Here is a 25,479-nt window from a genome sequence, read left to right on the forward strand (position 1 = left end):
AAACCACAGCTGTACCAGGCCTGCAGCTTGTGTATGGTGCTTTTGAAATCAATCAAAATTTTCACATACCCCGCACATGATTGCTGCTTGAAGCATTTGCCTGATTTAGTCTGACTTTTTCTCTAAAAAACAAAAAAAGCCACTAATCATTTTAATGTTCCTTTTGAGACTTGTTGTTATTGCATTTTTTTTTTTTTCAATTACACGTTTTATTCAAGAATATATAATAAATGGATTGTTGCAGGGAGTTTTAAGTGTACATTACTTGGATTGTACATATTTTCACCACTAGAGGGCTGTAGACACCAGTGTCACCTGGGTGGGTGAGCTGGGAATTTGTATCGGTGTTTGCATACCAACTTATAGTGTGTCCTTTTTATTGTCTCTCAGAGAGGACTGTGTGATGTGTCAGCTTTGTTGTTCCTGCCAAGTCTGATCCTCCACTTTCTGTTGATGAGGTCTCTGAACTTGTTCACCTGGTACAGAAAGTTGTCATGCTTAGAGATATCAAGTTAGTTTTTAAGTTTTGTACAATGCAAGATGGATGGGTGTAAAGGAGTAGTTTACATCAAATAGTATGATGTGGCATAGAAGGGGGGGAGAGCACACACCTCACATCTGTATAATTTAAGTCTAATTTAAGTGTATAATTAAAATCCTGCACCACTCAGTAACAGTGGTGAGTAAATATAGGTATTTATGATGGTATTGATATGCAATACAACAGCCTTAAACTGAAAATGATGATCAATACTTGCATGTTGCTATGTGCCACAAGTGGTGAGGGTCTGTCAAAGTGAAACTAGACGGCCCAAAACCTTTGAATCCACCCACGCTACTTGCCTGATCTAACGAGACCGCAAAAACGCCACACTTCCCCTTTTTGTTTATTTTTATTTTACATGAAAAGAGAAATATAATATTAACACCAAAAGTGTAAGCATATCTGTGAAATCTGTTTCATGAACCTGACACCTGCAGTATATTTCCTATATGTGGACTGAAGCTGGCATTTTCTAGTCAACCCAGATTAGGTGGTATTTTTTTATGGGTAATACTAGTGTATTACAAGTGTGGCAGGGCAACTCTTATTGCTAAGTCTGATCATAAAGCACTTTCAGTGTGTACTTGTTTTCGCTGTAGCCTACTACTAACCACACACTGGTGCAACTGAAGTAGCTTGAGTTAGACTATTATGTCATCAAGTGATTGCACTCTGTCCAGGCTGCTTTCATCATGATCAGCTATCACTATTCTCTCTTCGTTTGCTTGTAGGCTTGCATGCTTTCTGCTTATATCCTTGTGTTTGAGTTGCATACATCAGACCTTTGTGCCACAGTTGAACCAACCAAGACTAAAGGTTACATAATGTCCATCCACGTCCAGCCGTTATGGGCTACTGCTGGTTGTGTAACACATTACAGCCCTGGACATAAGAAGAGTCATATTCATGAGTATTTGTAGACATGCATCCATTCTGAAAAGATTGCTTATTAAAGTCTGACGGGTTTCCCCTTGAGATAATTCCCTCTGGCCATCCTGTGTTTGGACAAAAGCCAAAGATTGTTATTGCTTGTTATTGTTATTGGTTGTTATTGTGTGTGACCACTGGCCTCTCTCATGCATGTCCTTCCAAGGTTCATGGCTACAGACAGCTGCTATTATTAATAAAGCTATCATTTCGTACGATCCTCCATCCCTTGTTTACATCTACTATCCCCTCCCCTCAAAGCACGAAAAGATGCTGCTGGTTGTTTATCACAGCTCCAGTGTGGTATCGTCGTGCCTAAAACGAGGAGGCGAGGAGGAGGGGGCGGTAAAAAAAAAAAAAAAAAAAAGAAAGAAAAGAAAAGAAAGAAAGAAAGAAAAAGAAAAGAGAAAACAGCTCGGCGCACTCGACAGTAGCCAATCAGCAGTCTGGTTTCTCTTCAGCATCTCAGAGGGACTGAACCATCGGGTAGTCTTGATCCCAGGCAACAGGGAGGGAAGATAGTTGAAGGCTCCTCGTCGCTTAATTATGATTTTGTGAAATTCGCGAGGAGCTGGAGGATTACGTCACCAGGTAATTAAAACGATTTGTCGTATTTACTTCATAAAAAATAAAAGATACAAAAAAAACGTAGTTTGTTTTGACTACACGGTAGACCTGCATGTTTTCACAACCTGGAAAAATGATTGCCAGCCTACACTGATTCATGTGATTCATATGGGAGTTGTTTTTTTTTTTTTTGCAAGTTTCTGCATGTCTTTCCTTTTTATTTAGAATTTCCTGTAAAAGGATTTATTTTGACACTGCTCGATTCGCGCATACCTGGGCTTTACCTAATGTTCCGGACAGGCAGACTCGCAAGGGCTGACAATAACAAACGGATCACGTGGACGTGTGAATCTGGCGTTTGCAAGTTTATGTAACACGTTTCGCTCAATAAACGCACTCGGACTCTGTGGTTTAAGCAGCAGCTGCAGCCATGTCCACTGATATAAACAAGAGCCTTTTCCCCCTCATCCGTTTATCCTTTGAACGCAATGAGAGCGAGAGTGGAAGCTCATTTAATAAGCACCATTAATGGTTAGAAAAAAAAAAGGGGGGGGGAGCTGCTGGGCTACGAGTAGGTAGTTACATAATTAGGCACGGGAAGAAAAAAAAGATCTGTGTCATAATCCGATGCTCAGCTCTGCTTGAATACAAGATAATCACATTAATATGTCCAATTGCGACTGTCTGTGGTGGTATTAGGTTGTAGTTTTGAAGGAGCCATTAGTGCATTATTTTGGAAGCAGTGTCACTAAAGCACTGCGCGAACACAATATGTTTAATTCCTCTCACCTAATGGCGCTGCTGCCATTGGTTGAATTAGGTATGGCTGAGAGGAAAACACAGTCACTGAGTTTGTCCTAGATTTCACTGTGTAGGTTTTTTATTGCACTCGACCAGGAGCCTTTGGGTTCTGTCGCAAACAATTAATCTCACGGTGTAAATCATCTTATTTTGTTTGTGATGACTCAAATTTAGGTCAGATATGCAAAGTCAGTGGGATTTTTTTAGACTGTGAATACAAATCAAACTGGAGGATAGCTGGCATTGGTGCGCTCTGCTATATTTTTATGTTTCAGCTGAGACATTTGGTTGCATTTCCACGAAATTAAAAGACTCAAAAATGAAAAGTTATACAACACAGTCTACCCTCCCAAAAATCTTTACTCCCTTCAGAATGAATTTTGTTGCTGGCTCAACAGGCCTTTCTCCCCATGAGCCATGTCAGGGACGCTTCTGCTGTCTCTGGCATCATGTATCCTGCTCCAATGTGCAGCTGCATAAGGATCCCTGGGCTTTGTTATTACCTCCATTTGCTGCTGCCAACAATAACCACTGCGTCGTGTTTTAAACATCTTATTTTTCTACAGCGTAATGCTTGCCAAGATCTCTGGCTCACAGAGCTGTTCAAGTGTTTGGGGAGGCGAGGAATGACAGAGACAGCGTGGTGGTGACCTCAGACCTGGGCTGCTGCATGCTAATGTCGTGTCCTCTCTCCTTGTGTGGAGAGTGAGGACTGGAGACTGAACAGACCGGGATATATTCAAGGGGCTGTATTGAACTTTTTTGAAGAAACATGGGGTTGTTAGAACTAAACAAGCCCCTGAGCAGACACTGGGGTGGTAACAGTTGACTGACATTGTCACATTCCAGAGCAGCTGCCTGGAAAGGATAGGTGATGTAGATAGAAAGCAGATGGGATCCCTCCATGCCCACTCACCATGATGGCATGATGAAGGAGTAGGTTACAGACACTGTCTTTTCTCTCTCTCTCTCTCTCTCTCTCCAAGACACATATACACATCACTCTGACAACAGTGTCATCATTTTGTGACTTAAACACCATCTGCCAAACTAACAGATTAACACCAAATTTTCTCCCTCTTTTTTTTTTCTTTTTTATTGCCTGCATGTTGTCTGCTGTCTGATCTGCTCCCCTGAGAATGAATAGAATGTTCCACTCGTGGCAATGTATTGTTGCTATGAATAGACGCAGTTCAAAATGGGTCGATTTATAGTTAAAGCACTCATCTGTGCAGTGTATTGCCAGAAGGAGAGTGTATGTAAGCATGCTGTCATCCAGTAACAGATTTGTCTCTGGAGATCTGCCCTTAACCAAACGGCTTCTCATTTGTATGTGGCAAAGTGGGACAAAAAAAGTGGCACAAGGCAGTATGTGGCAAAGTGGGACAAAAAAAGTGGCACAAGGCAAATTTGATCTGTAATGGTAATGTTTGTCTATTTTTTCTGTATCGGGCCAAATCCAAGAAAAGGCAATGAAACAAAGACTTTCAGAGGGCCACAATTCAGTTCATCTCAGTGTGTGTTGTGCTTTATCCCAATGAACTCTGTGCAGTGTTAATTTTATGTATCATTTGAGGAGGCTTGTTGTACTGAGTACTTGGGCACTTAACACTGCTGACAATAAATTCAAGGAGGACAGTGAAAGGATTCCTTTGTTTCTGTTAGATTTAGTCGCTCTCATTAAAGCACAAAGGAAAATACAGTGAGCAGCTAGTGTACTGAAAGGATGTGGATCTCCACAGAGAGTGAGGTATAGAATTACAGTACCTCAGTGTCGCTGCTACAGGAAGCAATCGCAGAATTGCTCAGAGTATTATGAATTTTATGTAGATTATGTTATGTCAGTTATTAATTGTATATTGCATTGCAATATAGATAGTAAAAATCTTGTTTCAAAAAGAAATTTTGATAATCAGCAATTCCTTTAAGGACTTTTTCAAGCTTTTATTTGTTTATTTATTTAATTTTGGAGCGAACATCTTTTATAAAGTCAATATTTTTAGGCTCTAGTAAACAGTGGTGGATATTTACAGACTGTCGCCCCTAACCGGTCACGGCAGGTGGCCGCCCCTCCCTGAGCCTGGTTCTGCTGGAGGTTTCGTCCAAGGGAGCTTTTCCTTCCCACTGTTGCCAACTACTTGCTCATAGACAGTTGTTTGATGTTGAGGTTTTCTGTGTATTATTGAGTCTTTACTTTACAATCTAACAACAAAGATAAATTCTAATTAAATGTTGAAGTGATTATATAGCTATTATAATCAGTATTTATACTACTGTTTAGTTGCATGCCTACATGAAGTTATATTAGTTCCATGAAGAGGAACATCATTGATTTGCTACTGTGATGGGCTGCCTAATCTTGAAGAATCCATCTCAACTTATTGAATTAGCTATTATTCAAATAGTTAAATTCAGATTTTAGGTTATCTGAGTCACAGATATGCTGAAAAATGTTTTCAGCTCCAGCATGTTTTCAGTTTTAATGCTACCTTCATAAACACATACCTGGTTTGTGAGCTTTGATATGTTCTTTTTCTAAAACTTTGTTGCCTATTTTCTGTTTGATATAATCAAAGAACCCGTTGTCTAGGTGATTGTGGGCAACGTTGTCCTGTTTTTGTGTTTCATTCTAAAAAACAGTTTCAACCTGATTTCAGCATGGTTTAAAAGGCTCTTACTTCCCCTTCTAGACATTTTAATGCCTAAAAACTTCAAAGCTGGTATGTCCTGACAGCTCTTGATCTGACTCCCCTTCTGCAATTTTAAGTAAAATCCCATTCCACCTCACCCTGGCCTCTCCTTCCTGAAGTATGGACACAGGTTGAAAATGTGAGGTAGTAAGTCTTAAGTCGTAAGGAGTAAAATTACAATCCATTTCTGAAATTCAATTAAATCAAAGTTAAGACTCTCAAATTGAAGATACAATTTGATTTTGAGCAGTAAAGTCATGATAACTTAAAAAAAAAATAAAAAATAAAATAGCACTCAGCATTTCCACCACATCCCAACAGTGCTCTGTTGGAGTGTGGAGGTAATTTGAGTACAACAAACTCATTGTCACGTTCAAGAAACCAAGTTGAACTTTCTGATATGTCACCAAGTTCAAATCTGTGGTCTCTAAATGATACTCACTTGATACTAAGAATCCCAAAGTGTGCCAAGGAAATATCACTTTCCACTAAAACTACCACCAGCTTGATTTGTTAATAAAAGGCAGGATGGATCCATGTTTTCATGTTGTTTATTCAAAATTCTGACCCAACCATCTAAATGGTGTAACAAAATCTGAGGCTCATCAGACCAGGAAACATTTTGCAATCTCATATTATTACATTTTCATGAGCTCATGAGAACTGTACCTCAGTTTCCTGTTCTTAGCTGACAGGTGTTGCACCTGGTGTGGTGTTCTGCTGCTATAGTCCCTCTGCTTCAAGTTTCAGCTCGTGTGTGTTTAGATGATGACGCTATTCTGAATGCTTGGGTTGTAACCCAGGAATTATTGAATTATTTCTGTCAGCTCACACTAGTCTGGCCATTCTCCTCTCAATATAACCTGACTGATGTCAGGCAATTTCAGCCGATGCTTACTGGATATTTCCTCTTTTTCAGACCTTTCTCTGTAAACCTCAGAGATGGCTGTGTGGGAAATCCCAGCAGATCAGCAGTTTCTGAAATACAGAGATCACCTGATCTGGTACCAACAACCATGCCATGTTCAAAGTGACTTAAATCCCTCATTTTCCCCATTCTGATGCTGGTATTGATTTTCAGCACATCTTCTTGACCATGTCTAAAAATGCACAAATATTTATATAGGTGATATAGGTGGTAAATACATTACTTCAGTAAAAATGGTAATGATTTTCTGTTCTCCTTAATGGTGACGAACTTTATTGGTAATCCATTGAGACTTCAGCAACCTCAATAACTCAGTCTCAATTGTCTTGGCTGGAGATCTCGATGACATATGACTACAGAAGCCCCTGCCATCAATAGTGGTACTCTGCGATGTCACCGTGTGCATGCGTGAAGAAATGGCATGGGTCAGACAGAGAAGCCACTTGCCTTGGACAATGGGTTCCCAGTGTCTATAGCTGTGAATGCTATTATTCAGACACATTAATAATCTCTTTTTCCTCACAAAGAATCAACGTTCTGATTATAATGGCTTTATGCAGTGTCAATCTTTTAACTTTGGTACGTATTCAAGCATCGACCGTCCTTAGCTAGGCCCTGTTTGTGATTGTTAGCTACAGGATTGTGGAAACAAAGCCCTTCATATTGCCACTGCCACTGGGGGAGCGTAAAAGCACTTCATTGGTGACTCGAGGGAGCCGCTTAAACTTTGTTAGCCAGAGCAGACGGTTCGAACCACAGGACGCAGCATCCCGCTCTGGTTTGGTTCTCGTTTGTATCTTTTTAAAACCGACGTGAGTACAACTTCTGGCAAATTGTTGTAGAGAGTTTGTTTGGGTGTACTTTGCAATGGCAGCACTGTTTCTTTAAGGATGCTGAGCTGAGTATGGGAACAGCTGAAAGGTGAGCAGAAATGCATCATCCAAACATAATGCAGGGTTTTGTTATATTTATAGAATGAAAAAAAAATGGTTTTACTGGCTTTTTTCTTTTTGTCACTCCTTTGTATGTTTATGTAAAGCTGACTTGAGAAGAAGAATTTGCTGCTGTGGCTGCAAATCTGGCCGATGTGTTAGGAGAGACTAAATGAAGTGACGACAGTGGAAAGATGTGTGTCCTCACAGACTGTAGAAAGCAGAAAGAAATTTGTTTTTACTGATTATAAGAAGGATTTTGACCTTGTATTAGTAGTATGAGCACCACTTTCAGTTTTTATGCTGCTGGGTTAATTGGTTTAATTAAATTTCTCTCCCTCTTACTCCTCCCTGACACTCACATCTGTACACACCCATAACATTAACCACTTTCATTCTGATCTCTCCCACAGCACAAAGAGAAAAGAAAAGTTGGCTAATCAAGACACTGCACAGAGGGAACCAAATTCCTGCACAAACATGGCAGACCAGAAGTAAGTAGTTTTAGCTGTAGTATATGACACTACAAGTGCTTCCAGTCCACAGTTTTGTGTGTGTTTTATACACTCTTGTTTCTTGATTTGTGTGACACTGAATTCCAGAGATCTATTTATAACTCTCACTTCTCTACCAGAACCGTGATGTCTGCCCATTCACAGGCAGTGTGAGCACTTTTTTTAAACTGCACTTTATCTTAGAACAGATTTATTTTTTCCAGAAAATCCTCCTCTTCCTTTATGTATCCATGTTTAGGCTGTACGTTTCTTTCCTGTCTTATCTGATGATTGTGATCAAATCCATGAGCTTTTCTTGTAAATGGAAAATATTACAGGGAATTATTTATGTTTCTTGATGCACAGCCAAAACCTCACATGCTGCAGGGGCTGCTTTTCCCAACTCACTTCATTTCTTATTCTTTTACAGACCTCCTCTGTTGTGACTATTCACAAGTCTGCTTAGAAAAGAATAGCTTCAGTGCATGTACACTTGATCTCAGTAGCCATAAACTTCCTTTTATACTTCTGACATCACATGGATAACCTGATTATTTGCTATTTTACCTTCCAGAGACAACATAGACGATTTTAAAGTCCAGACAGCTAAGCACCCCAATATGACTTCGGCCCCATTACGGCCGCATAGTGAACACTCTAAAGACCGGGCATCCAAGAGGCTTTCGACCGAGTCCAATGGGACTAGCGACGGTGGTGTCGGGTCATCTACACCGGTGGAGATTACTGCTTTGGAAGAATCATTTCGACGCTTCGCCATCCACGGCGACACTCGTGCAACCGGCAAGGAGATGCACGGCAAGAACTGGTCCAAGCTCTGCAAGGACTGCGGCGTGATCGACGGCAAGAACATCACCCTCACTGACGTGGACATCGTCTTCAGCAAAGTCAAGTAAGAAAGACACCGACATTATTGCACACTAAGGATACAATTTCAGTTTGGATTAGTAGAAAGTCTTTTCCATCATATTTGGGTTTTACCTTCCAATTTGCAATTGATTGTTTAAATCACTTAGCTGTTGTGTCGCGACAGAAGCGCATATTTTATATATTGCATTTGTCATTTCGTAGATGATTGTTGGTAGAGAATTGCAAACATTTAGAATTGTGGTTCAAAGAACATAAAACTGAAAACTATTTCGTTTCTGTTTCAGAACAGTTCAAAGAACTAAATTAATGTTTTTAGCAGGCATCAACCTTATTGTACAGTAACTATGAACACATGAAGGGCATCTAGCTATTATTAAACTAAACTTTAGTCATTAATAAGTAAGTCAGTCACGATCATCAGTTTATAAAGCCATCAAAATATCATAAACAACTCCAAGGCTCGGTTTAGCAGTTTCTGAATTTCATGTTCTGTTTCAGAACATGCTGTTCTTTCTTTTATTAAGGAGACTTGTAGTATTCGGTTGGTCAGAAACAGCAGCTAGAACAAAATGCCAGGAAGGCTCATCTTATATTTCCTCAGGCTGGGCTGATTCACCCTTTACTGTGACCTCAATATTATTTCGCCATGGGAGTGAAAAAAAAAGTCATCTGCACAGCTGTGCCCATGTTTACCAAATGCACCGAAAATCCGGATGCTGTCTAGGCTGGTAAAACTTTTAAGGTGAGCGTACATGTGATCCACGCCACATTAAAAATGAATATTGTTCCAGTGTTGTTCACACACAATACGGGACTTGTGTGCAGTAGCACAGAGTAAAGCTGATGTAAGGAGCGGGGTTTTTACAGCATTGGTTTATGCGACCGTGCGCATGGTTATTTTGGAGTTTTCATTCATATACAGAGAGGCTTTGAACTTGTTTCATCCTGGTTGAATGATCTGAATAAGGATTATTACGCAAGACGGCACCAGAATTGCGGAGTACGGCTGGGAGCCACACTTCATTGTGTCTACAAGAATGGAGAGAAAAAAGATCTACTCGGGAATCTCACGTTGATTTAGCAGATTTTCCATCTTCTACCTGCATATAACTGTAGTCCAATCTAAGTCATTTTTCATATACATTTACTGGAAGAGATTCCAAGATTACACAGAAATAGATTGTTAAACACATGGATGGATATTGAAATGCACCTATCGCTCTCTTAGTCTGTCCACTTCACAAAGTTGTCTAAAGATGGAAATGGGAGGGTGGAAAAAATGATAATCCTGTCCGATTTCAGGTAGACTTAGTCCAAAACAATATTTTCTTTGAGCACGAGCACAGCAGCGAGAATAATGGCGAATCAGTCATAATACATTCAATGCATTTAAGAGTTTTAAGAGCATTAATAAAATATTCCTTCCTATTTCAGCTGTCTGTTTATACAACAAACAGAAGAATCATTTTTCTGAGCCAACCACATCGACACCTTTGCTGCTGGCATGGCAATTTGTGTTTACATATACAAATATTTTTCTCAATAGAATGAACTTAGACTGTGAGTCTTGTTTACATCCAGCTCTACTTGTGAGCAGTATTTTGAAGTGTGCAAATAATATCATGGCCCAAATTTTAAGGAACAAAGTATGCCCAATGGCTTTTTGAACATTTTTCTTACCAGTAATTCTGTGTAGTCTCATTAGGTCTCTGGATATGTGTGTGTTTGGTGTGTGAATTTACAGGTGCTGTCATCTGATTCCCTCGGGTTCTAATCCCAGGTGGTGCAGCAGGCAATTCTTTCAAGACTCACAGCTCTGGAGTGTGATCCAGAAAATATTACTGTAAAATGTGAAAAAAAACCCACACATGTGGTGTTTGTATACCTAGGCGTCACCGACAGTATAAACAGAGATACAGTTCTGGGGGAAGGGCCCTTTTTCATGTAGTTTCTGACTCCAGGCACAGCTGAGTGGGGGAGGGCTGGCATTGCAAGAGATGCAGATCATCACTTTCCTTTTAATCACTGTTGGAGAATGCATGCAAAAAAATTAAAGATCTTAATGAGGACTGGCAAATCACAGCATGGCTCAGTGACTCATTATTTATTCTGGATATGGAGGTCTGCTGCACCACATTAGGTCTCTGCTATGCTATGCGCCTGCTTGGAACCAGAATGCTACAATATAATCTGAGATAGATTCATTAATTTGTAACGACATCTTATTTCCAGGGCTTTGGTTGTATTTCCCATAGCCTGTATATAAAAGATGGGTATAGCCACCAAGTCAGAGAGTAGTTTCTAAATGTTTTGAGGCCTCGATCATTCTTGCATCATGTTTTTTGTTTTTTTTAAAGCGAGGGATGGGACTATATTGGGATAAAGTTTGTAGTATTTTTATGTTTGTGTAGATACTAAACTACCCAGAGTGAAGAATTTTGCGGATGCAACTCACGCAGATGTGTGTAGTCCTTAAAAAAACCCACCGGCACATAGCTTGATGTGCTATGTGTAGATCAAATACTGATTGACTGAAAAGTAGGTCTGAACATGAAAGATAGTGAAAGCAGCTTTTTGTTTTTAGGCCTTTTTGTCTTTATTAGATGAAGAGATGAGATAAAGTGGGGAGAGAGAAGCAAGCGCTTTGTGTTGGAGTCGAACCTGGGCTACTGCATTTAGCCCTGCAGCATATGGTTGCTTGTACCTAAAAAGGGGTTCATCACAAAGAGGTAGAAGCATTAAAAAAAAAAAAAGAAAGACCAGTAAAGCAGCATGAGAGGCACGTTTTGAATTTAACACTGTGTTTGGTCTTTTTCGTGGCTGGCTGAAGGACAGGCAACAGCAGAAACAAGAGTAACGTACAGACAGGTTGTTTCCAAAGACTCTATTCAAAAGGCTGACATAGCTACCGTGACATCATCCATAGGCATCTGATAAGCCTTGAGATAAGTGGTTCTCGTTTTCATAAAAGAGGATGTGAGGTGCAGTTCTGACTGTGAAACTGCTCATGCATTTCCTAACGACTTGTCAGTTGCAATTCATTAGCCAATGTACATGCCACCGATAACCCTCCCTTTTGATACATAGTATAACCAAGATTTACAAAACAGACTTAATTTTTATCAAGTGGCTCAGACCATAAACCCAGCAGGGAAGTATTTATAGAGATCAAGTCAGAGAGCCATTTTTCGCATAGGACTGGAAGTCTTTTTGCAACCACAGCTATCGCCATGTGGTGTCCTTCAGATAAGAATGCAGGTTTAAGGCAACTTACATTGGTTGCATTGTGCAAGCATTGGTTTATAACAAACAGACAGTTGTTATAAAGGGAGACTTGGCTATAGAGTTAAAAACTGCGTTTTCACAAGTCTGTAACCACAGTTAGCCAGTTTGGCATTTTCACACTGAAGCCTGAGGGGTTTGACTTACTGTTGGAGCCAGCCTCAAGTGGCCTTTACAAAAAAATTGGCGCAGATGTTGAATTCATGTTTCATCCCTGGAAGTCACTGCTTGGTTTCCTTATTAGTGAATGTGATCATGGGTAATACATTCAGTCCATATGCATCATATATTCCAAATGGCTGACATATGTCAACAGACAGCAGGTCAACTATCAGTTATAATGACCCTCTGACTTCTGTCCTTTTCAACCTCATGACAGCCTCGTTAGTTTCTCATCTTCTGTTTATTTGCACAGATTAGCCTTTTGTATTCTGTGAGGAACTGAACCGGTCAGTGTGGGGAGGTCTGCAGAGAGGAAACACAGCTATGTTCCTTGCACAGGAATGGCAGTTTAAAAGTCCAGTTTCCCCTCTGACAATAGACAGCATGGAACATACTCGGGGGGAATGAAGCTCCCAAATGTTCAACACTGATGGATTGCCCAAACAAAACCAGTCACTGAACAAGTGAAATTAATAATAAACCAAAACATCTCTGTTTACTGTAGCTTGTTTCTATGGCAGCAGGTTGCCAGGGGAGACTGTGTGCTTTATAGGCTGTTGTTTAGGTGTTTAAGTTTATCACCACAGTGATAGCAGTTTGTGTTTGTGTTGCTATGAACTTTTCACATGGAAGTTAAAAATGGCAAATGGCCATTTAAACAAGTGGAGCACTTTGAGATGGAGAAAAATTGACGTGATGCAGGATTTTCAGTTCATAAAAGCGGTTTGATCCTCAGATAAACGAGAAGTCAACACCCTTCCAGATACATGGCTGAACTTAGCAGACAGCTACAGTCAAACACATTTGGGTCTAAGTGCGTGAGCCGAACACATTATGATGGATGATTTTAAGAGACGGCCTCAAATGCGAGTTGCTAAGGCGACACATAAGTACTGAGACACACTGGGAGACGTGAAAGTTTTCCCATTGTTTATCTCAATAGGATACTATCTCCATGCTGTCTTACATCTGCCACATTAAAGTGATCACACATGGCTGAGTGTAGACTGTGGACTGTCATCTTAACCTCAAACTGCTCTGAAACACATTAGTACTTGGTACTATGGAGGACCTAAATTCTCAAAATTGCAAAACAAAAAGTCAATAAGAAAATGACTATGCACCAGGAAAAATAAGTCAATATAAGTATTTGTTTAAAAAAATTCATTAAAAAGTTTTATTTTTTCATTTATCTGCTTTTATATTAATTTCCCAATTAGCTTACTTTCTTGTTTAACACTACAGGCTATTTTCAGCTAGACTGGCTCATTTCACCTGACTTGTAACCATTTCTGTTGCAAGTCTTTGAATGACCGACCAAAAGGACCAAAGGTGAATCAACAACACTGTGACTGATAGCTCCTTTATTACCATACTGAAGCAAAATATGCCAAGGGGAATAGCAAAATAAAATAATGAATAAATGGGAAAATGCAAAACTAAAATACTACAGGTATTTTAGCCCTAGCAGGTCTTAACATGAGGTAAAAAATACAGCCTCAAATGAACTATAAAACATGACATATCTCATTGTGTCATTATTTATTTAAGAAAGGGCCAGGATGGATGCAAGTGTTTGAAACTCTACACCCTCCCTGCTTTCATAAGAATTAAAAGAGTAAGGTGCTGGTAATCAAATGCACTTGATAACAGATCATGAGCAAGTATGACCACCTCCATAAAAGCAGAAGTTTGTTGTTCTGGTGCATTCAAATGTGTTACCACAATGCCAAGGAATGCACAGCTTAGGTTTGTAAAAATGGATCTGGACAAACTGTCTGGACCTTTGGATAGATGAAACCAAGGTGGAAATCTTTGGCCGTAATTCACAGCGCCAAACTAAACACAGCACATCAGCACAAATACCTCATACCACTTGCTACCATACTTTTAGATGGGTTTGACTTTGGGCTTAATTTTTCAGTTGTCGGCTCTGTGGCACTGTGCAGTCAATGAGTGGACCATGAAATCATCTGTAAAATAAACTAATCTAGAGGTAAATGTGCAGCCATCTGTCTGACAGCTAAAGTTTAGCAGAAACTAGGTCATGTAAAGGGACAATGTTCCTAACCACACTAGCAAATCTACAAGAGACTGGCTGAAAAAGTCAAATGCCAGACTTTCAACCCAATTGAAATGTTGTGGTGGGACCTTGAGAGAGCTGTACATAAACAAATGCCCGCAAACCTCAATGAAGTGAAGCAACATTGTCAAGATAAGTTCCTTCACAACGATTTGAGAGACTGATAAGGTCACACAGAAAAACGATTACTTCAAATTGCTTTTCCTAAAGGTGGTTTTACAAGATATTGAAGCCTGGGGTGTGTACTTGCTTGCTTTGATGTTTTGGCTTAGGTTTTGTTAATTCAATAATGATTTGGTGTAATACATCATGTATTGCTGTAAATCTTCAGTGTATTTAGGCTTTTTACCTAATTTTAAGGCCTGGTAAGGACTAGATCATCTTTTTCCTATGACTATACTTTTTGGGGTTAGGTAATATACTATAAAGGTGTTGAAACTCCTACTTAAATATCCATTCTTTCCTCCTATATTACAGGAAGAAATCCAGTCGCACCATCATATTCGATGAGTTCAAGGTTGCGCTTGGAGAGCTGGCCAGGAAGAAGTATAAAGACAAGACTGGAGAGGAGGCTGAGGCAGAGGTGTTCCAGCTGATCGAGGGGAAGTCACCGGTCATTTCAGGAGTCACAGTAAGATTCGATCGGAAAGTTTCACAAGTTTCACAACACGTCTCCTTTTTCAGCAGTAAAAACTCAAACTTTCTTTGTGAACTTCTTCACAGAGAGCCATCGCTTCCCCAACAGTCAGTCGTCTTACGGACACCACCAAGTTTACAGGGTCGCACAAGGAGCGTTTTGACGAAACCGGCCGCGGGAAGGGTAAGGCGGGACGAGTAGACATAGTTGACACTTCTGGATACGTTTCGGGATACAAGCATCAAGGGTCGTATGAAAAGAAGGTGACCAAACCCACTGCGGGCAGACCCGTGTGAGGGCGAAGACAAGGAAATAAACATTTGATCAACTACTAGGATGATTTTCTATTAAACGATTACTCATAGAAAGCACAAAAGCATAGGATTTCATATTTTTTTCCCCATCCATCTATTTTATGTGTGCGTGTATGTCTGTGTGTGAGAGCGAGCAAGAGAGAGAGATGTTTTTGAGTTCCTCTCTTCGTGAAGTGTGAGAACTGGAAAACTGTTTACATCTATTTTTACAAATTCATCACCAGCTGGTACATTCCTGTCTGATAGCAAGTTACTGCCAAACACTGAAGAGAACAAATGAGAGAAACTGCTTTGCTATGACTATTTAGGCTTTGTTGTTATGATAGGGCCTTGTATTTATTGAGCACAATGAGCAACATGCCAAGAAAAACAAAAGTGGGACAACAGTTTGGTGAATATACATTTGCACTTTTTAATAGAAACATTTGTTCCCATGTTTAGCTGATTACACGGTTTAGCTTGTCATTTCAAAGATAATTGGCACAGATTTTTGACAGAGATCATTGATTTTTCTCTTTCGAAACCTTAAATTCATTCAGATTTCAGCGTTGTCTGTTTGCCATCTGCACTTAGTAACTGTTTCGTCTTCATGAAATCTGCTGTTTGTTATTTTATGAGCTCACACTTGTCTTTTCAGTAATCTGCCTTTAGTTCGAACCAAGAAAATCGTTTTTTGGGGAGATTTTTTTGTGAAAGTTAGTCACCCCTCTCAGACTAAATATTTGTGACCTTTATCATACCTTCTTGCTTTTGTAAATACATATAAAAACAAAACAAAAGCTCTCCCATGCAGAATTTAACGAGCTTACTTAAAGCTCTTAAACAAAACCTAAAAGGACTTCCCTGTTTTTTCCCTCTTAGTCTTTATCTAGCTTTATCATACCATATTTTATTAAATTATACACAAACTGTTTTGCTAACATGCATTTTAAGTAATAAATTGGTAAAGAGAAAGCTCTAACCACAGATGAGATGAGCCTAACTGTACAAGATTGTATTTTTAACATTTTACTTCCTGATCAGATTTCTATACAGTAGTTCTAATATATTTGTGGTAAGATTGTGTATATTCTAAAAAGGTTAAAGCCACATTAATTTAAGACACTGGCTTCAAGTTTTATTTTCTATTTGTATTATGTATTGCTGTACTTTGTGCATGTTATGTATATTGCATTTGATTCAGAAGCATATAGATGACGGTAGGAGTCTGTCATATCATATTGCAACTGCTGTGCCTGGTGTAAGAAGAGACTACTGGGTGGACAACATTATGTCGTTAAAAAGAAAATTAAGTAATGAAATTGTGAGACGACAAAATCTTGTATTGTTTGAAATCAATATGTATGAATCTGTACGTGTACAAAGTCAGCTAATGCTCTAATATTTGTTGATAAAAATCTCCTAATGCAGCGGTCCCCAACCTTTTTTGCGCCACGGACCGGTTTGTGCCCGACAATATTTTCAGGGACCGGCCTTTAAGGTGTCGCGGATAAATACAACAACATAAAAGTAGTACCGGTACCGAAAAAAAGAAGATTTATTCATAACACACGTGAAAAGACCAAGGAAAACAGAGTTAACGAAAAAAAAAGATAACAAAATAACGCTAAAAACCGATAAAAACCCTGAAAACCATACATTTCACACCCGAGTCTCACTCTCGCAGCCCGGTACCAAATGACTCACGGACCGGTACCGGTCCATGGCCTGGGGGTTGGGGACCGCTGTCCTAATGCGTACCGTCATCCAAGGCACAGATTTAACTGAAGAAAAAACAAAACAAACGCAGGGATTTTAATGTTTCCTTACACACTGTATCAGAAAAAGGGAAAATTGCAAACGAGTATTATACTTTTGTAGAATATTTTTCCAGCAGAATGACAGATTCATGTCACACACTACTTGTAGCCTCAGCTGATGAAGACTCGTGCATCAAGTGCAAAACTAGCAGCTATCAGTGTGTTTTTGTAGCTTGAGTATGATCCGTTTTCTGTGCTTAATGCCAAATACTGTGCACCTTTTAATGTGGAGAAACAATATTGTCTTTTTTTCCTTCAAATAACTTGTAATGTACTATTATGCCCCAGTGCATGCAGTGTGTTTTCTGTTTGTTTTTTTGTTCTTGTTCTTTAGATCTCTTAAAGTGTGTTCATGATTTGTAGTGCATTATTGAAAATTAAAAAAAAAAAAAAAGAAAACATGCACGCACACCCTGGAACCTCTGCTGAGTAGGTTTTGGAGTGTCTGTTGAAACAGTAGTTATGTTCTTGCTTTCTTTTCTTTCTTTTTTTTTGTGGAGTTTACTCCCTACAAGTAGTACCAACCAGCCATCTGTAACATTCATATAAAAAGAAAAAGAAGACGTTCAGTTTGTGTAGCATCCAAACCTCTAACCTGGTTTGCCAGGGCTTGATTTAGTGTTAGCGAGAGGAAAGTGCATGTCTGCCTGCGCATCTCTCCAGCCCGAAGGCAGAGGTATAAATAAAGTCACAGTGCAGCTGGAATCTAGATGCATTCATTCCACTGCGGCGTGCAAAGCAGATGGAGACTGACCTACAAACAGAAAAAAAACTAAAAAAGGAGCCAAAAGAGAGACGATCCCGCCACAGATCCAGGAAATGCATTATGACCTTTTCACTAACACCCCCCCAGAAAATCATTTGTTAATATAACAGCCCTGTCACACACTCATACACAAAGCTTCCTGAATGAATTGCCTTTCCCCGTTACTGTTTACATCGAGTAAATGCAGCTTATGCACATTTTTTAAATAATAGAAACATTTATAAAAAAGGTATAGCACTTACTACAATTTTGCAGTAATCTGCAGTAATTTTAAATTTTATATTTTTAAATATTTGCTGGCACATGCTAATATGACGGTCGGCATAGTCCTGCTTTGATATTTTTATCCTGGTGTGCATCTCTTTGCATTAATGTTCCCCACTTCCCTTCAGCTCTGCTAACAAGCATTCATTTGTAGCCACCAGAGACCTGCAGAACACAAACACAGGCACATTTAAATCACAAAACCAGCCAACAAGGGGGTGAGTTGAGATTGAGATTACATCAGTTTACTCACACTGAGCATGTAGGTACAACAAAATCAACTGTCAGCACTAATACAGCATTATCTTCTTACCTGTGGCTTTCTTGCAGCATATCTGAAAGTTCTTTGACTTTCTCAGCTTCCTGCACTTTCTTCCTCAGCCCCTCGATCTCTTTCTTCAGTTCCTCTACTTCGGCCTGAGCTTCTAAACACAAACTGGGACACTTAGTAGGGAAAGCAGCACGTTCGCTTATGCCACAGTGGCAAGTACACCCACCTCTGATCTGAGACACATGTGAGCTTTTCATCATAGACTTTAGATATTGGCGTTCTAACTTGATGAGCTGCTTCTGCAGAGCAACGTTTTCCTCTAAAACGACCCTCAGCTGCTCGTTCAGTTTGCCCTGTGTTAGAGTGAACACTGTGAATAAAGTTTACTCTTATGGTTCTCTAAAGCTTGGTGTTGTGTTTGAGCGGTGGATCAACTCACCACCGCTCTCCGAGCTTCCTCCAGCTGAGCGGAGAGGTTGTGCACTTCAGTTTTGTGCTCTTCCTCTCGTGCTGCCGCTTGAAAGCGAAGCGCATCAGCTTCCCGCCGTAAGGTCCTGACCTCAGTTTCCCGACTGGAAATATCGCTTTCCATCATGGAGAGGATCTGGACTGCCTGAGCTGAGGCCAAAAATAGAGACGATAGGAAGACATTCGTTATCTCAGGCTTCTGTAATCAGATAGCGCATTCCTCAAAACCAAAAGCCCAAACTTACACAGGAAGTTGTTGTTTTGATGCAGTGACCTCTCCCCTGTCCAGTGTTTGTCCACGAGGTTGAGGAGCATCTCCAGGGGTTTCCTATAACTACCCTGGGAAGAGAGTTCAGAGATTCCATGAATAGATGTGCAAAGGAAAACCCTGCAGATGAATGAGGAATGATTCACGATGTCATTTGCAAATCAGTAAGAGGACCGAAATAGCTGCCAACCTTTTTTTTCTTCTCAGCTTGCACAGGCTGGCTGGAGCTCCCGTCTATTTTGTTGAAGCTGGAGTAGGTTAGTCGTGGAGGATACAAGATGGGGTTAAAAGGGTCAGACAGATTCAAACCAGGACGTCGTGGACTGGGAGGCCGGATATTAATAAATGAGGAACTGTGACAGAGGCTTTCATCTGGGAAAAATTACAAAATGTGGAATGAATAAAGAAATCATAACTCAGGGATTTTGTTAAACACAAATTTATTTCCTACCTGGATTTGGGGTAAAATGCCCTTTAGCTGGATGTCTGGTTTGTTTGGGAGACTCCTTTTGCTTTGGGTTTCCATGAGCAGGTCTACGTTGCTCTATGTAGGGGCCAAAGGACACTTTTGGTCTTTCAGGCACTTTTATTGAGGTGTAGCTTTTTTGATGAGACAGATCTTTCATCTGTGACCCTTTGGACTCACTGTTATCTGACGAGTTACATGTGGCACACACACATAAAAAAATCCCAGTGATATTAATCGACCTTTGACAAGCACGTTGTGTTTTTAAAAAAAAAAACAACACAGGAAAAGACTTATGTCGCCACCTAGTGGTGATTATACACACTGTCATCAACTGAGGAAATTGCACTGGACAAACATACTGTGACTCAGTGGCCTCTTAGTGAACTGTCTTGTTTTCATCATGCTCTTAATAATGTTCACACTTACATTTTCATAACCACAACGTTGTTTTCATAATTGCTTACTGATAATGATTTCTTACCTTCAAAGAAAGCTTTATTCTCATAATAATTCTTCTGCAATCTCAATTCTAATAAGATACTGACATAGAAAAAAACTGCACTCTCCTAAACTAGAAAAATAGGCTTACCAGTTTTAGTGAGTGGATACCTGAGGATGGATTTAGCAGTTTCCTAAAAATAAGAACAGAGCTACTTCATAATGAACTTTTATACTGTTAATGTTGTTTAATCTGTACTAACAATAAAAGCACCTGTTTGGGAGTTGAGCTCCTCTGTTCTCTAAAATCTTCAGAAACTTTCTCTTTGAAACCTGAAACAGTGGATGGTTTGGATTTATCAGAAGTTAAAACAAAGAAACATGAATTAGTCAGGTTTGATTTTGATTTTTGGAGTTTGACATCTTACCATCGGCCTCCTTGTGAAATGAGTCAGCTTCACTTTGCTCTCCATCATTTGTGGCAACAAAGTTCAGCTCAATATCACGAGTGTCGGTCAGGACAGAAAGGCTCTTGGTTAAGCGGTCAGTTAAAGCTGGTCTGCGATCACTGCTTCTGAAAAACCACAAATGACACAGCAAATGGTACCGCTCGAGCAACTGAGGTTGAGAAGACTCGTCTCGCTGCATTTTCATGTGCTCCACCAGCCCGAAGATGCATAAAACTGCAACACTTTTTTTTAAATCTACTTATGATTCTGATTCATAAAACTGTCAATGTGGGCACACATTTCTGTTTCTTTTTTTCTGCCAATTCAACATATGTACCCATGAAACCTCATCATTAAAAATGAAAAGGATCACTTTATAGCAATGTTTTCTAAAGCCTTACTTAATCTCCTTACTATCATTTCTCGGTAGCTGCCTGTGCTGCTGGTCTGAAGAAATTCTTGTTTTATGAACAACAGCATACACTCAATGGAGACTGTATTAGGTACACCTTTTCAACTGCTTGTTAATGTAAATATCGAATCAGCTGTTAACATGGCCGCAACTCACTGGATTTATGGCTCATGCTCAAATAAAGCTCAAATAATCTCAATCTGGTCGTGACAGTGACTTCACTTCCACAACCACCAGATCTCAATCCAATAGAACATTTGTGGGACGCGGTGGAAATGAAGAGTCACATCATGGATGTGGAGCTGACAAATCTGCAGCAGCTGTGTGATGCTATCGTGTAATATGTCCCAAAATCTCTGAAGAATGTTTCCAGCACCTCGATTAATCTGTGCCATGAAGAATTAAGGCAGTTTTGAAGGCAAAAGGGGTCCAAATCAATACGGGTAAGGTGTAACTAATAAAGTGTCCATGAGTGTAAGAGAAAAACAGTATTTTCAAAAATATATTACTTATAAATCTGGTATCAGATCTTTATTTGACACTTTTATCAAACAGAATGAGCTGAAGCTCATTTACATTAAGGATTTTGTGTTCAGCATACCTTCGATCATCAATCAGATTCAAAGAGAAGCTCATCTGCTGAGGAAGAAGTTCAGAAGAGAACTGCATCAAGGCAGATTTACGCTCAGCATCTCTGACTGAACAGCTATCTGTAAATCAACGAGGAGAACTTATTATTTTAAAACCTGACATGAGATGAGCAAATTCTGGGCAACAAAACAACATCTTACCTAGCTTGCGCAGGGTGGGCATGGCATGCACCAAGTAAAGGCGGTACTGTGGATTATTTTTGGCCAGAGGGTTGAGCCTGAGGTCCAACTCTTTTAACGATGGCAGCTCAAACAGTACTTTCACTTCTTCAAGAGAAGGTATGCAGTTATAGTAGAGGATCAGCCTCTGTAGCATTTTTAAATGTTGCACACCCTGAGAACAAACCAATGGAACAGTTAAGATACAGACTCTGCAAATATTATTAGTCATGCAATATATTATATTACTTGATGTACAAAATATACAGTATTGGCCGATATCAGCATAAGAACATGCAGTTTTAGTGTTCAGGGTAATCTTAGGTGTGCTGCAATAGGCTTACATGGGATTTATACTTCAGTGGGTAATTTAAACACTAGCCATAACCACAACCCCCCTGAAACCCTATGCTGCAGCTTCCCTAGAAATGTAACTACATGTTAGGCCAACACAGACTGCATCTACTGTAGCATGTTCAATGCCATCATTATGAGGACTCACAAATGTCTTCAAATTCCTAGAGGGAGATTGCTCAAACTATCAAATAGTTTATACACCACTACTGCACTTAATCATTTATAATTATTAAACTCTGACTCTTTCTTCAGTAGTAGTATAAATTGTGAATTCCATTAAAAAAAAACAATCTAAAACTAACCTCAACTGAAACGAGTGCATTACAGGAGAGATCCAGAGATTTCAGACGGATAAAGTTACTCAGACCATTTCCCAGGTGTCTGATCTTCTCCTCATATGTCCCCGGAAGGCTCAATGTCCGCACGTCGCCTATTTAAACAAAATTAAAAAAAAGTAATAACTTTAAGATGTTATGGTGATGTGGTCTGGAGCAGGAAGCATTTATTGCTACGCTAGCTCTCGTTAGCTTATCTACTGATGCTCTGGCCTGGCAGAGTATCTAGCCACAGTACTTTCCAACAGCAAATGTCTGATGTCCCTGTCTCACCCTTAAAGTTAGCTGCTGATTACTCCTAGATAGTGTATATATTAGCTTGGATGTAAAGTTACCGAGACACGGGTGTTTTAGCCTTAATCTTTCACGTATCCACTGCTCTGTTAGTGTTGTCAAACACTTCGCCGCCATACTTTTCGAAGTTCTGCTACCTTCATGGCCTGAAAAATAAATACCGTCCTTCCTGTTTCACTTTTGTTACTGGAGGTTTTATACAAACCGTGAAGTATGTTCATTAACTACTACTTCTTGTTATTTGCTAAAGTTGTTAGACGTCAGTTTATTGAGAGTTTGAGTGTACATATTCAAATATAACTTTGAAAATGCAGGTTAATATTTTTTAGTTCGACCAAACATATTCAGCTAATTAATGAGAGCTTTCAGATTTTTTGAAAACAAAATTGCATTGTTTCAGATATCTGTATAAGACACGGGCTCAAAAAAAGATGAGAAATAATCAAGTAATCCGTAAAGCATTTCAAACCTGGTGGTCATTTTGGTTAGAATAGTTGCAGGGTTTACGAATGGCTTGAATGCACCATTTTGCGCCTGCGCATTGCCAAATCCTTGCTTATCACGTGTCAAAACAAATGGTCGCTGTTCCTGCTACAACTGTGGTTCCTATCTAAAGTTTGGTGCTGATTGTTTTCTGTTTGTCAGTGAAATTTTTGAAATTTTGACACCGTCTCCAGTTTTAATAGCTAACTAAAAGCACGCTGATTAAGACTTTGTAATTTTCCTGGTGTTCTCTAGCCGTGTCTCTCAGGATCAATGGCGTCCTATCTAACAGAGTGGGTCACATCATGTTTCAACATAATTTTGGCAGCCACTGCACTCTACTCCTCTTACAAACTATTTAAGGTGGGTATCACTCAATGTAGTATCTGTGTGTGGACATTTATTTGTAGTAAATGAGTAGTTTCTGCTTTTAATAAATGATAGTAAACTTAATATCCTTGGGTTTGGCCTTCTTTCCTCAGCTATTTCCCTTTATTTTAGGGTTTTTTTTTTTCTTTTGCATCTAACTTTTAGCAGTAAACCGTAAATCTTTCACTTGACATTTGTGAATCTATCGATCCAGCCAGTATCAAACTTGGTCATTCTCTCTCTGCAGGTCCACAGAGCACCTTCAGTAGGCTTCTTTCTGCTTGGGATCTCTGCAGCAATTTCCATCTTGCATCCCTCCAGCCCGTGCCTAACCTCCCTGCAGAGAGAAGCAGAATGGGCTGCTGAGTTGCTGGCTCCAGTGTTGGTCTCCTTTGATTTCCTTTGGCTCAGTCAGGACCATAACACAGCACAGATTCTCCTCTGTGGTTCTTGCCTGCTGCTCGGACTCTCTGACTGGCTCTCAGCAGATACTCTCACAATTATGACTCGCTGTCTGGGCCTATCATCCCTCTCCTGCTGCCTGATAGTGTGTTTGTTTGCTGGTAATGCTTCAGGGGCCTTTGGGAGCATGGCCCTTAGCCTCCCCTTACTGCTGACTCAGAGGTTTGGAACAAAAACTTTTGCTCCTCTGCTTTTTCCAGCTGCTACAGAAGGACTGATGAAGTGTCTTTTAAAGGGGTCACTGTTGATAGGCTGTTGGGTATCAACTCTTGCTCTTGGCAAGTTTCTGTTTGATGTGACTGACCAAGCTGTCTATTTAAGTTCATAGAAATCTCTGAGATGTAGGTATCTATGACTGTGACAGATGTGACTGACAAACTAGAAAAATGCAGAAATCTAAAATGCCTATTAATGTGTCAATATAATAAATAATAGCTCCAGTAATAGCTGGTTCAGCCTTCTCAAGGATTTGACATTTATCTTTTTCCATTTTTATGGCTCATAATGAGCTTTTGGGGAGTAAACGAAACATGGCAGTAAGCATGTATGTAGTAAAGCATGAAAGTACCACAGCATGAATATTACAATAGTCATTTTTGTAATGCTTGTTTTTGCTTGCCTCTGCATTTTCTGGAACATACAGCCAAACCAAGAGACCATGACTGAAGATACCCTTTTTGTAGAAGTCTACTTAACATATGTTGTGTTTGACTATTCTAAAGATGACATTTGTATATTTGAACTTCCTGTATGAATTTCCTTTTTAGCAGTGTTCTTCCATCTTCCGGCTCTTCTAACAGTTTTAATGTTGTGGTTTCCAGCTACCTCAGAGTCTGGGTGATATTTGTTCTGCAGACTCAGCACGATGTCTGTTTAAGAAAAAAAAATCTGCAATGGTCGAAGGTTTTGGCCCAGCCCTTAACTCATCACAATTGTTTGATTCTTATCAGTTAATTTAAACAAGGAAAAAAATCTTTCTTGGTTTGTATCAGCTGTCTTGGTACTTGAAACAACCTGGCCTGTTTAAACCACCCTCGTTTCACTGTGTCCCATGTCATTTACATTGACCTTGTGAGATATTGATATTCTTTGCAGTGATTTGTAGTGGACGCTGCAGAGGCTCCCTAAAGATTTCAGGGGTGTGAGCAGCTTCCTCAGCAGTTTTTTTTCCTTTTTGCAGTATATGTGCAAGCATCTGTGCCTTTCTCTGGGACTGCCTATGTCAGTCTTCAGGGAAAAGATGAACACTGATGCTTTTTACCATTTTTGTGGGAAGTCCAAAATGTTATGGTAATTGTTGCCTTTTAAAGTGTTAGTTTTCTATTTTCTGACCATTTAGAAGTTTGACATTTTGTATTTAACTTGTTAAATAAACAAACATGTAAAACCTGACAGCCGTCTCACTGTTGTGCCATCTATCATTGTTAAACCACTTTTTTACTCCTTGAAACCATTCCGATGTTTTCAGATGCATGAAGCTGCAGCTTCTGATTTTTCCGAGGACCTTTTATGGTCAC

The 25,479-nt window shown here is 39.7% G+C and overlaps 3 protein-coding genes across 8 annotated transcripts; 2 read left to right on the plus strand and 1 right to left on the minus strand.

Moving 5' to 3' along the window:
- The first annotated feature begins 1,851 nt into the window (after positions 1–1,851).
- tppp (tubulin polymerization promoting protein) lies at positions 1,852–17,507 on the plus strand. 3 transcript variants are annotated; one of them, XM_084942966.1, is made up of 5 exons: positions 1,852–2,062; positions 7,803–7,883; positions 8,458–8,793; positions 14,776–14,929; positions 15,022–17,507. In XM_084942966.1, exons 2-5 carry the CDS (start codon positions 7,870–7,872, stop codon positions 15,229–15,231), a joined length of 714 nt encoding a protein of 237 aa, XP_084799092.1. In that variant the 5' UTR covers positions 1,852–2,062; positions 7,803–7,869; the 3' UTR covers positions 15,232–17,507. The 3 variants fall into 3 exon arrangements, with proteins under 3 accessions (XP_084799092.1, XP_084799093.1, XP_084799090.1); XM_084942967.1 differs by lacking the exon at positions 1,852–2,062 and adding an exon at positions 7,091–7,269; XM_084942964.1 differs by lacking the exon at positions 1,852–2,062 and adding an exon at positions 7,279–7,378.
- Positions 15,900–22,798, minus strand: cep72 (centrosomal protein 72). Of its 2 annotated transcripts, XM_084942963.1 has the most exons (14): positions 22,690–22,798; positions 22,322–22,449; positions 21,645–21,837; positions 21,455–21,563; positions 20,421–20,566; positions 20,267–20,325; positions 20,144–20,186; positions 19,537–19,737; positions 19,276–19,457; positions 19,063–19,156; positions 18,789–18,967; positions 18,576–18,702; positions 18,392–18,503; positions 15,900–18,243 (listed from the first exon to the last, which is right to left on the minus strand). In XM_084942963.1, exons 1-14 carry the CDS (start codon positions 22,763–22,765, stop codon positions 18,183–18,185), a joined length of 1,710 nt encoding a protein of 569 aa, XP_084799089.1. In that variant the 5' UTR covers positions 22,766–22,798; the 3' UTR covers positions 15,900–18,182. The 2 variants fall into 2 exon arrangements, with proteins under 2 accessions (XP_084799089.1, XP_084799088.1); XM_084942962.1 differs by having other exon boundaries at positions 18,392–18,702.
- LOC146377623 (transmembrane protein 276-like) lies at positions 22,794–25,354 on the plus strand. 3 transcript variants are annotated; one of them, XM_084942969.1, is made up of 3 exons: positions 22,794–23,288; positions 23,387–23,494; positions 23,748–25,354. In XM_084942969.1, exons 2-3 carry the CDS (start codon positions 23,405–23,407, stop codon positions 24,288–24,290), a joined length of 633 nt encoding a protein of 210 aa, XP_084799095.1. In that variant the 5' UTR covers positions 22,794–23,288; positions 23,387–23,404; the 3' UTR covers positions 24,291–25,354. The 3 variants fall into 3 exon arrangements, with proteins under 3 accessions (XP_084799095.1, XP_084799096.1, XP_084799094.1); XM_084942970.1 differs by having other exon boundaries at positions 22,794–23,268; XM_084942968.1 differs by having other exon boundaries at positions 22,794–23,250.
- The last annotated feature ends 125 nt before the right edge of the window (positions 25,355–25,479 follow it).

Source organism: Perissodus microlepis, chromosome 11 (assembly GCF_051167445.1).
Source record: "Perissodus microlepis isolate ML-2025 ecotype Zambia chromosome 11, ASM5116744v1, whole genome shotgun sequence".
In the NCBI taxonomy this organism is placed as follows: domain Eukaryota; kingdom Metazoa; phylum Chordata; class Actinopteri; order Cichliformes; family Cichlidae; genus Perissodus; species Perissodus microlepis.